Source organism: Tachyglossus aculeatus, chromosome 5 (genome assembly GCF_015852505.1).
Source record: "Tachyglossus aculeatus isolate mTacAcu1 chromosome 5, mTacAcu1.pri, whole genome shotgun sequence".
NCBI lineage: Eukaryota > Metazoa > Chordata > Mammalia > Monotremata > Tachyglossidae > Tachyglossus > Tachyglossus aculeatus.
In genome coordinates, this window is record NC_052070.1 from 86,551,039 (window position 1) to 86,563,903 (window position 12,865).

The window sequence follows — 12,865 nt, forward strand, 5'->3', positions numbered from 1 at the left end:
AGGGCTCTGTATACAGCAAGCACTCAATACATCCTATTGATTGATTGATTGGAACACAGTTAGGCTTCAGATCCTGACATTCGTTCATTCAATCGTATTTATTGAGCGCTTACTGTGTGCAGAGCACTGTACTAAGCGCTTGGGAAGTACAAGTTGGCAACAGATAGAGACGGTCCCTACCCAACAATGGCCTCACAGTCTAGAAAAGGAAGGGCAAGGAAAAGCAGCTTAGCCAGATTGTATAGAACCCATCTCTGCTAAGTTCTACGTTTTTCCCCAGCCCTTTTCCTGACACCCCCAACAAGCCCTCATTCTCCATCATGGATGGCAGGCAGGAGGCAATTATCATAAGGTAGGCTGTTCGCCAGAATAGGTTCTTTATGAAGTTATGTTTGTTCGCCCAGACACACTGGAATCTTTCAATTTCATCGTTCTCCTGAGATTGTATCTATTTCCTTCCCATTTCGAGAGGCAGCTGTTGATCTCTGTTATAATGGCCTGGTGATTTCTAACAAGCTCCTCGCCCTTCCACTGATGGCCTCTCTCAATCACATACCTGAAGGAGCAAGGCTGGATTTTTTTTTTAATCATCATTATTTTCCTCTTAGTAAACAAAACCGACCTGCTCCCCCTTCCCGTCCATCCTTTAACCCTTTTCCTACGGCACAGGGAGATTTTTTTTCTGAGTCAACTTACCTGACATTATAGGAAAAACCGGCAGGGATGCATAGTAAACATGATCCCTGCTTCCTCCCTCAGTCAATGTAAACATAGTCAGGGTTGATTGTGATTTCTTCGAACTCAGGAGAAGAGGCCCTGGGCTCCAGGGAATCAGTGCCTCTTGAGGCCATTATGAAAAATTCAAAAATTAGAACAATATATTACCTTAGTCAGAGATTTATCCTGGTGAGGTCATCGTTGCAGGAGCACAGTCCTAGTTTCAGCCCCTCCCCTCACCCCCACCGACCACCACGGCTGATTGGCAATATCTTTTTAGCACTGACAGTCTGGTTGATGGATGAAATCAAAGCACCTAGGGCATTGAATTTGATAACATAACTCCACCGCTCTCCTCCCTCCTCCCTTTCATCCCTCCCATCTTCCGCAGCTCCCCCCTGAGAGTTTTGCTTCTTTGGTTCCTGACCACCTCAATGGATTTCTTCTCTTTCTTCATCAGAGGACCAAAGTATTGAAAAATGAATCACCTTCATTTAACCACCATGTTTCAGCCTGTGTGGCCAAACAGATGCCTCGGGACTGACACCTTTTCCCTCCACTACCTCTTTTTGATTAAATCCAAGTAAAAGTTGAAGGCCTTTTTTTCTAAGTTGCCAAAATGATGAATGGTAATCATTTAGCATTAATCCAAATCTCTATCCCCAAACCCCAGACCACCTTTACCCCTATACCAACTAAGTTATAATAATGACCAGAATGGAGAGCCACTATTCTTCAGGCTAGTGCATATTTAGTCATTTATGTCTTCCTTATCCCCCATTAGATTGCAAGCTCCCTGAGGGCTGAGACTACATCTCATTTCTTTTGTATGTCCCCAAGAAACTAGTTTCCAATTGGACTCACTAGGAGCACCGAGGGCTGATGACAATGGTGATAGTGATGGGAAGAGTTTTCTTGGCGAGGGGCGGGCAGAGGGGAGAAGATATCAATGGAGAAATCGGGGATCAAAGTGCAAGATTTTGTTAAGAGTGGTGAGAGACACTGGCCATGTAATCATGAAGGCTGCAGACCTCTTTTTTTTAAAAAAATGGATTGACAGCCACCTTGCCTGGAGGCAGGAGAATAGACAATATGATGACTTAAGACCCCTTTCCAGCTCTGAAATTATATGGCTCTGTATAAGGCAGAGTAAGTAGCCCAAGTCAATAAGCAAATCTTTCTTTTTTTATTAACTGGGGACTAGTTTGGTCTTCAAAGATTTTGGTAGCTGCTCAGGGGAAAGAATGGATCAGAATAGGAAGCATTTAATTGTCCAGCTCAGTTCAAGTAAGCCCTTCTGAAGAAGCTCAAGCTTCTGTTGAAAAAGTGGCATAAAACACTGAAGTTGGGGAAGTGTCAGGGGACTGATTTCATAATAATAATAATAGCATTTGTTAAATGCTTACTATGCGCAAAGCACTGTTCTAAGTGCTGGGGAGGATATAAGGTGATCAGGTTGTCCCACGTGGGGCTCACAGTGTTAATATCCATTTTACAGATGAGGGAACTGAGGCTCAGAGAAGTTAAGCAACTTGCCCAAAGTCACACAGCTGACAATTGGCAGAGTTGGGATTCGAACCCATTTGAATCCCAAGCCCGTGCTCTTTCCATTGAGCCAATAATAGTAATTGTGGCACTTGTTAAGCACATACTGTGTGCCAAGCACTATTCTAAGCACTGAGGTACGTACAAGTTAATCAGGTTGGACATAGTCCCTGTCTCACATGGGGCTCACAATCTTAGTCCCCATTTTACAGATGAGAAACTGAGGCACAGAAAAGTGAAGTAACTTGCCCAAGGTCACACTGCAGACAAGTGGCAGAGTCAGGATTCAAACCCAGGTCCTTCTGACTCCCAGCCCCGTGCTCTACCTACTAAACCACGATGCTTCCCTTGTTTGGATTTCATCTCCGAACAAGGACAGCAAGGTCATGAGCAAGGTGATAGTACTTCTTTTGCAATAGTGTGTGATCTCATTCCCATCGATTCACGTTATGTCATTTCCTGCTCCAAAGGAACCATACATGGGTCCTTCCTTCCTTTTTGACCATGTGAAGTCATGTGGAGTCAGAGGTCATGGATTCAAATCCTGGCTCCGCCAATTGTCAGCTGTGTGACTTTGGGCAAGTCACTTAACTTCTCTGTGCCTCAGTTACCTCATCTGTAAAATGGGGATTAAGACTGTGAGCCCCCCATGGGACAACCTGATCACCTTTTACCTCTTCCCACCCTCTTTCCACCAGGTAGGGGACCTGTCTCATCTGGTCTTGGGACCGCCTACTCCCAGGCTTCCAGCTGGATTGAGCACAATAAAGCAAGTGCAGTCAACCTCACAACTCCCAGAATTGTCCCAGGCTTGGTGTCAATGCCAAGTCCATCAGTGGGTGATTCTGGGAAAAGAGGCAGGGGAGAAAGAGGGGCAATCTCCTTCAGCCTATCCTTACTTCCAGGCTGCCACCCTCCTCCAATCTCAGTCAAAACCAGGGAGAACAGTGGAAGATAGTACATTCAGCCCACACCAAAATTATTTGGGTCACAGGCAAAATTGTGTGTTTTGGTAGAGGGGTTAATAGGAGCTGAAATGAATTCCTCATTTAAAAACAGATGGCATCCCCATTATTCAAATCATCCCCACATTGTCAATCCTCTCACTGGTGAAAAATAACAGGGAGACATCTCTGTTGGTAATAATAATAATAATATTTGTTGAGTGCTTATTATGTGCGAAGCATTGTACTAAGTGCTGGGAGAGATACAATATAATAATAATAATGGCATTTATTAAGCACTTACTGTGTGCAAAGCACTGTTCTAAGCGCTGGGGAGGTCACAAGGTGATCAGGTTGTCCCATGGGGGGCTCACAGTCTTAATCCCCATTTTACAGATGAGGTAACTGAGGCACAGAGAAGTTAAGTGACTTGCCCAAAGTCACACAGCTAATTGGCGGAGCCAGGATTTGAACCCATGACCTCTGATTCCAAAGTCCAGGCTCTTTCCACTGAGCCATGCTGCTTGGTTGGATGCAGCCTCTGTTCAACAATGCCTGCTCAAGAGCAGGCTAAGTATCCCCAGTTCCATCTCTTGGCCTTCCCAGCCCACCACCACTTGAAGGAGAAAGTGATGATGATGGTATTTGTTAAGCGCTTACTATGTGCAAAGCACTGTTCTAATCACTGGGGGGATACAAGGTGATCAGGTTGTCCCACGGGGGGCTCACAATCTTAATCCCCATTTTCCAGATGAGGGAACTGAGGCCCAGAGAAGTTGTGACTTGCCCAAAGTCACACAGCTGACAATTGGTGGAGCCAGGATTTGAACCCATGACCTCTGACTCCAAAGCTCTTTCCACTGAGCCACGGGGCACAAAACCCTCTCAGTACTAGCCCTGTTTCCCACTTGGCTCCAAGAGGGGTTAAAATTATCCTCTCCTCTCCATAGCCTAATTCATGTTTCATATGTTTTAGTCCCTCTGGCTCTCAGCTTTCTCTTCCTGTCAGCCTGGGTGGGGTTTGGCTGTGAATTAGTGAAGGGGCCCGGATGTGAATGATTATGTCATGTACAGTTGCTTCTGTTTACCCTCCTTGATGACTCCCAGCTCAAATTCATTCCGTATTTACCAAACACAAAAATTATGCATTTCCTCCCCACCCCCAACTCTAATTTGGCAGCACTGCATACAGAGCACAGCCCAGGTGTCTGAAAACCCAGCTCCCCTCTCTTCTCTGTCCCAGGAAATACCCCCACCAAACCCCAGGACCCCAAACTGAGAAGACACAGAGCTGATGGAATCCAATCCTTCTGTTCCAGGCCTGCGGGGGTTGTGAAGGACATGGTTTGGCCTGAGGAAGCCAAAACAGCAGATGTCTTGGAGGGCTGGCCCCAGCCCGGGCTGTGGGATGCTGAGTTGGAAAGAGTGATTCCCTCTGCTCTGTTCAAATCCCTTCAAGACGTGTGCCGATAAGTTCCAAGTCAGCACGAGATGATCAGAGCCAATCCCATCCCAGAGCAAATCCCCTCCCAGTGGGTACTCTTCCCTCCGGGCCCAGCTTCAGCCTTCTGCCCAAGCTTCAGCCAGCCAGCTGATGTACAGAACAAACCATTTGCATTAAAGTTTCTAAAACAAAACCCCAAATTCCCTTTCTTCACACCCATGTAATTTGATAACATTAAATGGATCTCAATGTTGATCATTTAATTCCATGAAATATCTCACTTGGTGGTGTATGGTTTTCCCCTATAGTCAGCGTCATCTGAACCAGTAGGGTGCTGCTCGGCTTTGGGGTCTAACTGGTGCTTAGTGCATTGGGTCAGAGCCAATGCCTTATAATCTCCCAAGTGCTTCACACAATAAACAGTTAATAAAAACTATTGATTGAAAGAATGATCTGGGGTTGAGGGGGGAGGTGGAGTTGCGGGGCGGGGGGAATCATTTGCTCATCAGGTGCTCATCCAAAATTCTTTGCCCCAAGAGAGAGGAAGTGGCCCCAAGAAGAGGAAAGCGGAGAAAACTAACCAAACATGAAAAGTTTCAACAGAATAATGATAATAATAATAATTGTGGTATTCATTAAGCACTTACTATGTGCCAGGCACTGTACTAAGCGCTGGGGTGGATACAAGGAAATCAGGTTGGATGCAGTCCCTGCCCCACATGGGGCTCACAGTCTCAATCCCCATTTTACAGAAGAGGCTACTGAGGCAAGGAGAAGAGAAGTGACTTGCCCAAGGTCACACAGCAGACAAGTGGAAGAGTCTGGATTAGAATTCTTGATCTTCTCACTCTCAGGTCCATGGTCTATCCACCATGCCATACTGCTTCTCCTTAATAGAACCAAAGGGCAACATCAAGCATGGTATCCCCGGGTCATTTCAGACTAGACAAGGTGCTTCAGCATGTAAAATAAGAATAATATTAATAATAATGGTGGCATTTGTTAAGCATTTACTGTGTGCCAAGCACTGTTCTAATCGCTGGGGGAAATACAAGGTAATCAGGTTGTCCCACGTGGGGCTCACAGTCTTCATCCCCATTTTACAGATGAGGTAAAAGGCACAGAGAAGTTAAGTGACTTGCCCAAAGTCACACAGCTGACAAGTGCCAGAGACGGGATTGGAACCACGACCTCTGACTCCCAAGCCCGGGCTCTTTCCACTGAGCCACGCTGCTTCTGTGAATTTGTAATGTGAATAATAATAATAGTGGTATTTGTTAATCACTTACCATATGCCAAGCACTGCATTAAGCGCTGGAGTAGATGCTAAATAATCAGATAGAACACAGTCGTTGACTCATATTGAGCTTCCATTCTAAGGGAAGAAACTGTGGGGAAAGTTACATCTCTAGGACAGAAAGTTTCCTTTCATCCAGTAAAGAATTCCAATTTTATTTGACAGTGGAGTGGCCAGTCAACATTTTTGAAGATCGAGTAAATTTGTTATATTTATCTGCAGCGCTATGACAACCCAGGGTGAAAGGGACTTCTCTAATCATTCCATCTTCACTTGCTGTTTCATATTAGAGAAGCAGCATGTCTTAATGGATAGAGCATGGGCCTCGGAGTCAGAAGGACCTGGATTCTAATTCCAGCTCCGCCACATGTCTGCTATGTGATTTTGGGCAAGTTACTTAACTTCTCTGGGCCTCAGCTACCTCATCTGTTAAACGGGGATTAAAAGGGTGAACCCCACGTGGGACAGACACTGTGTCTAACCTGATTAACTTTTATCTACCCCAGAGCTTAGAACAGTGTGTGGCACATAGTAAGTGCTTAACAAGTACCAGAATTATTGTTATTATATTAAAATACACGTGTGCAACACGAGGAACTCAATATTGTAAAGTAACAATAAAGATCACACAACTACCCTAGTACATGGGTGGGCTCTTCTCAGAGGCCAAAAGCTTTCAGACCATCTGGTTTGTGATCTGGGGAGTGGTGACAGTATCTCATCCCTCAGCCCACTGACAATTACCTAGTAGAGCCAATTTTCCACTCCCTGCCTGCAAGGACATATTTGAGTCAAGCAGTCTCTGCTGCCATTGTGAACTGGGAGAGGGGAGAAGGGAAAGAAAGATGGTGAAGGAGGAGAAGAGGAATAGTGTCCATTTTCTGTCTAACCCCACCTCTTCAAATAGTGGCATCTGTTTTTCCCCAGAAGACCCAAGAGCCCAGTCAAAAGTACAAGAACCCCAGAGATGATGCCACAGTCCAGCCCTCATCCCAGAAGCATGACCACAACCCTCTGAATTATAGGGCCACAGTTCAAGCTGACTGTGAAGACCAGTTGCATCAACCCAACAGGAATATGACCACCAGTCAGCCCAGAGAGAGGTGATGGGGGAGGGAGAGGGAGAAGAGAGGAGAGAGATTTCAGGAGACAGGGGAGGGAGAGAGAGGGGAAGAAAGCAGGAGAGAGAAAAGAAGAGAAGGGGAGAGAGTTGAAGAGGGGATGAGAAGGAGAGAAGGGTTGAGAGGGCGAGAGGAAAATGAGAGGGAGAAAGGATGTGAGAGGGAGAGAGAGATGGAGAGAAAGAGAGAGAGAGATGAGTGGGAGACACTAGCTGATTGACTGCTGGGGTTACCGTGATGCCCAGTCTCTTCTCTGACCAAAGAAGGTGTTTTTCTCCAAGGCTGGGGAAAGACTTGTTCTTCCAGCAGCCCAGCCCAAACCAAAGGATTTTTACCCATCTCCTACTTATTCCTAACTGGTTCAGAAACCAGACTCAGACACCCCCACCCACCTGCCCGTCCACCCAAATTCACAGCCAAGGGGACAGTCCACCTCAAAGCCCCACCAAAGGCCAGGATGGGCAACAAGCAAACGAGGCGTCGAGAACAAAACCGGCAGCAGGCAGGGGACACCTGAAGCAAAGCAGAAGGCAAATTGCTTCCTAGTACTTTTATTTGAGCCATTGGTTAAGCGTGGATATTGGTCTCTGCTCCCTTCCCAGCCCCACTGATGAGTCCAGAGCACGGCTGCAAGGGCTTAAACTTCATTTTTTCCATTATAGACAACAGTATTAAAAAAAATAAACTTTACAATAATACATTTTCGCTCATCTGTTGATTTTTTTTGTCTTTTTTTTAAAAAAGGAAAGAAAGGGAAAACCACACAGTATATGTATATGGATATGTATATACATATATGTCAATAGAGGGCTCACTATGTACATACAGTCCAGGTATGTCTCAGAAGAGGAAGAGGTAAAAGGGAGGGAGATACAGAGGGAGAGAAACAGAGAGAGAAAGAGATTTAAACACACATACACTTCCAACAGTGTCCTCTTCCACCCGCTGCCCCCCTCCCTTGAGGGAAACCTATCAAACAGACTAGAAAGAGAACAAGCCAACCCCAAGTATCCCTTTGTCTTTGATTTTTCAAATATTTGCCATCAAAGAAAGAGGAACATTCCCCAACCCCCCGACATGGATGGTTCCCTCTATCCTGCACGTCTTTGGCAGGCCGGCTGGCCCCTTGTGCCACAGTAGGATGGAGAGGAGCTCACAAGGACTCTAACAGACCCTAAATTTTCCTTTCCCTTCCGTGGAAATTTCAGGGATTCAAACACCAGCGTACAGAGCGACTGGAATAGGTAATGCTCAGCCCCATTGGAGGACATAGGGAAAAGAGAAGGAACAGATGGGATTCTCCAGCCACGGGGAACAACTGAAGTTCCCAGCCTCGGCTTTTGGAGTAGGCTTCCCCTACGTGCCGACCAATTCCCATCCCTGCTGAGCTGGACACGACACATACACGCACACACAACCCCGAACAAGCCCAGTAAGTTCGGTCCCCAAGCAGGCTGAAAAATGAAGCCAGGACCCTGTTCCCAGGATGAGCTTCAGCTGTCTGGAATTTGAGCTGTTCATGATGTCTTGCCTTGGTCCCTTGCTTTGGAAAGCAGGAGGGGGGAAAAACACCAAGAAAATGCTTTCCTAGGGCCATGTGTACTGCCTGGGCACTGGCCTTCCCATGCCAGGGGTGCCAAGTGCCAGCTCACAGGCTACCCACCTGTTTGTCTGTTTGGATTAGAAAAACTTCTCCAGAGCAGAATCCTGGAAGGAGACAAGTTCAGAGACAAGGTGGGGATTTTTGCAAGGAAAGTGTGTGTTTTTGTTCTGTGTGCATGAATGTAGTGTGTGTAAGCATGTGGTGTGTGTATATTTGTGTGTGTGTGTGTGTGTGTGTTTCTGTTTTGTTAGATTGGTTCTTTTGAATTTAGTTTTGAATTCTGTGGGGAAGTCTTCAAAGTTGATTCCCGGCATCTACAAAGTCAGCTTCAGCATCAGACAAGGGAGGACGATCAAGACGGCCGCAGGACTAGCCCGGTGGCTGAGTGAGTTGGAGTCCCCCAAGAACTTAGGACCGAGGGTGAGGTCCGTGGTGAGCTGTGTCCACAGGGGAGGATGAGAAGAGAAAGGAGGGGAAAGATAGAGTGAGTCTCTGTATTAAATAAGTCTACTCTTCCTGCTCTCCTAGAAGAATTGAGAGCTGAGAAGAGAGGTGGCCAGCCCTAGACCCCATGACTCAGGCATGCAGGGGGAAGAGAAGCAGCGTGTCTTAGTGGAAAGAGCCCGGGCTTTGGAGTCAGAGGTCATGGGTTCAAATCCTGCCTCCGCCACTTGTCAGCTGTGTGACTTCGGGCAAGTCACAACTTCTCTGGGACTCAGTTCCCTCATCCGTAAAATGGAGATGAAGACTGTGAGCCCCCCGTGGGACAACCTGATCACCTGGTAACCTCCCCAGTGCTTAGAACAGTGCTTTGCACATCGTAAGTGCTTAAAAAATGCCGTAAAAAAAATTCTGGGCCCCTGATTCCTACAGAGTTTTAACTAGTCAGCCATTTTGCCCCTCCACATTTACCCCTGTAATACTGTGGTCATTTGGCTTGAATCTGAGGCCTATCTTGGCACAGAGCACTCCTCATGGGAAGGAAAAGGGACTGGGAGATAGGAGGGACAACATATTCATTCAATCATTTTTACTGAGCACTTTCTGTGTGCAGAACACCGTACTAAGCATTTGGGAGAGCACAGTATAACGAAAACAAACACATTCCCTGCCCACAGCGAGCTTACAGGCTCCCAGCTACTCTGTAACTGAGTCTTTGTGGGATGTCAGGACTAGGATGTGGTGTCAGACCCAATTTTGGCCTCTCTTTCCAGTGGCTGGGCTCAGTCAGAGACAGGTAGCACCTTTCACAAGGAAGTAGGAGAGAAGGTGCTGAGGAGAGGGTTACATACACAATTCTGGCTCAAAGAAGTTTTTCTGTTGCTGAATATGCCTTCCTTTCCAAGGTTGGGTTTTTGTAAGCCTGAGAGAGGAGGGTTTCCTCAGTGAGGGAGGTGGAGGTGGTTGGGTGTCTAACACACCTGGTGTCCATTTTTCAAAGGAAGGTGCCTAGGCAGGACTATAGGGGTAGGGGACCTTTCCCCCATAGGATTAGCCCCTGGACCGACTCTCAAACTACAGAAACTTTCTTACCAAAGAGGTCCGCAAAGCCGAGAGGATCAAATCAACCCTGCCGCATGCTAGTTTCCTGGTAATGCTGGCCCAGAAAATATGGCAGGCAGAAAGGGACTGGAAATTTGGCCAGACTCATCACTGGGTGAGTCTGTTCTGGGTCCAGAGGCCATTCCTCCCAGCACCTCAGCTGAGATGATGCCCTCCCTTCCCACCTTTGACCTCTGAACTCTTCTCTCCCTCAGACACACCACCCAAATCCCCCCTTCCTTCTCCGTTGTCCCTCCCCACCAGTTCCCTTCCCTCCCATCGCTTACCTCGGTGAAACACATGCTCAGCTCTTTGGACTTGTTTCCCTTCAACCCCTGCTCCTGTGGATAAGAAAGGGCATGGTGAGGGCAGGGCTTTGGCTGACCAAAATATTCAGTGTATTCTTCCTCCCTTCCACTTCCAGCATCATCCATCTGATGTCACGGTTGAGCTAAACTCTTAAGGGCCTCCCATAAAGCACTCCCCCCACCCCTCTTCCTTCTTCATCTAGTACTTACTGCTTCTAGAGAGCCTTCCTAAGACCTTCACATTCCAGCCCAAGAATAGGTAAAGCACACATTAATTCCTCTCTCTTGCCCAGGCTCCATACTACCTCACAGAGCAAGAACTTGGCTTTAGAGAGGACCTAAAAGATGGCCAATCTTCATTTTTATCTTTATTCATCATCTACTCTCAGTACCGATAGTCATTCTGATGAAACAGGTGTTCTACACAGAAAGGGTGAGAACGTCCACCCTAATTGTCATCTTAGACAGCAGCCGGGACTCCAAAAGACTGAAAGGATGATGAGGTTCCCTGGAGCTTCTTAGAATCAAGGCCGCTTGTTTTGGACTCAGCCCCAATCACCCACCAAATTGTGGGTATCACACAGAGCAGCTAAGTTAAAAGGAGTCTCCAGCTGCACTAACAACGGAGATGATGATGATGAGAGACGATGGGGATAGCGGTGACGATTGATCTGCCCTAGGTAAGAATGTCCCAATCAATGCCACAACTTCCCAGTCCATGGAAAGCAGCGTGGCCTATTGGAAAGACCACAGGCCTGTGAGTCAGAGGACCTGGGTTTTAATCCTGGCTCTGCCACTTCTTGCTGTGTGGCCAGGGGAAGCCATTTACCTTCTCTGTGCCACAGTTACCTCATCTGTAAAATGGGGATAAGGACTCTGAGCCCCATGTGGGATACAGACTGTGTCCAAACTGATTATCTTATCTGATTATCTTCAGCGCTTAGAACAGGACCTAGCGCAGAGTAAGTGTTTAACGAATACATATTTTTTAAAAAACTGAGAATCTAGAAGTTCTGAATTCCAGAAGGGGCCAATACAAATCTATCACACATGTAGAAGCAACATTCATTCATTCAATCGTATTTATTGAGCGCTTACTGTGTGCAGAGCACTGTACTAAGCGCTTGACATGACAATTGAATGTCCAGGAGTCGGAAAGACCTGCATTCTAATCCCAGCTATGCTACTTCTCTGCTGTGTGACCTTGGGGAAGTCATTTAGCTTCTCTGGATCTCAGTTACCTCAACTGTAAAATAGGGATTAGGACTGTGAGCTCCATGAGGGACATGAACTGTGTCCAATGTGATTAGCTTGTATCTACCCCAGCACTTAATACAGTGCCTGGCATACAATAAACAATTAAATTCCATTTTAAAAAACTGAGAATCTAGAGAATCTGAATTCCTAAAATAGCCTCTGTAAATCTATCACACATTTAAAGGGCATGCCCAATTTTTTTTTGGAGTGACTGAGCAAGGAGTTGGCAAAGCACAAGCAGAAACTGGACAAACCATTTATGCGATGGATTACTGGTTGGTTAATTAACTGACACCCATGGCATCACCCTGGGCAGCCTCTGTTCTTTGTGCTCCTGAGTGGTATATGTGAGTTAAACCAGGCTGAGGAAGACAGGGGTTTCTGTACATTCCTTATCACCATTCACCTGTGCCGCTGCAGTTCTCCCTCCTAGGTGCCAGGGAGAATGGAGTCATCTTTGCCCTTAACTAATTGCAATTAGTCACTATCAAGAAAGCCCAGAGATCAAGCCTTCTTCTGAAGGTCTAGCATCAGGTAAATCAGGCTATAACCCAAGGTGAACCCACCCAGAGAGAAGCCTGTGAAAGGACAGCCATAGGCACATCAAGGCTGAAGTCTGCATTCGCTCAGCTTGCTGCTGAGACAGGTTTATGTTGATAAAATCTGAATTCTAATATGCTCTGAAGTGAACAGGGAATTTGAGTTACGTTACTGAAAGGTGGCAGAGCTCGTTAGGTGCCTTTAAAATGAAGGAGATGCAGCAGGGGAGAAAGGAATGAGGGATAAAGGAAAGAGGGAAGGAAAAGAGGGAGGAAGAGAGAGAGGAAGAGGGATGGAGAGAGAGAGCAGAAGGAAGGGAAGGGAGAGAGGGAGAGAAGAGGGAGATGAGGAGGATTGGAATCAATAAATCCTATTTATTGAGTGCTTACTGTGTGCAAAGCACTGTACTAAGCACTCGGGAGAGTATAAGGGGAGGATTGATTGATTCCAATCCTTCTTCATTCTCCTTTTGCTCTCCCTCCTTCCTTCCCTCCTGCTCTCTCTCCTCTTCCCTTTATCCTGTATTCCTTCCCACCTATTCTTGTAC

General features: G+C 46.5%; 1 protein-coding gene across 3 annotated transcripts in view; it reads right to left on the reverse strand.

Moving 5' to 3' along the window:
* GFRA2 (GDNF family receptor alpha 2) overlaps nucleotides 1-12,865 on the reverse strand; it is a 144,399-nt gene that overhangs the window by 42,216 nt on the left and 89,318 nt on the right. For 2 of the 3 annotated variants that reach the window (XM_038747226.1, XM_038747225.1), the window contains 2 exons: nucleotides 10,501-10,554; nucleotides 7,604-9,108 (listed from right to left, as the gene is read on the reverse strand). In XM_038747226.1, coding sequence (XP_038603154.1) covers nucleotides 8,986-9,108; nucleotides 10,501-10,554 — 177 coding nt within the window. In that variant the 3' untranslated portion in view covers nucleotides 7,604-8,985. Of the gene's footprint in view, nucleotides 1-7,603; nucleotides 9,109-10,500; nucleotides 10,555-12,865 lie in introns of those variants that run through there. The other variant, XM_038747227.1, reaches the window with a different exon arrangement.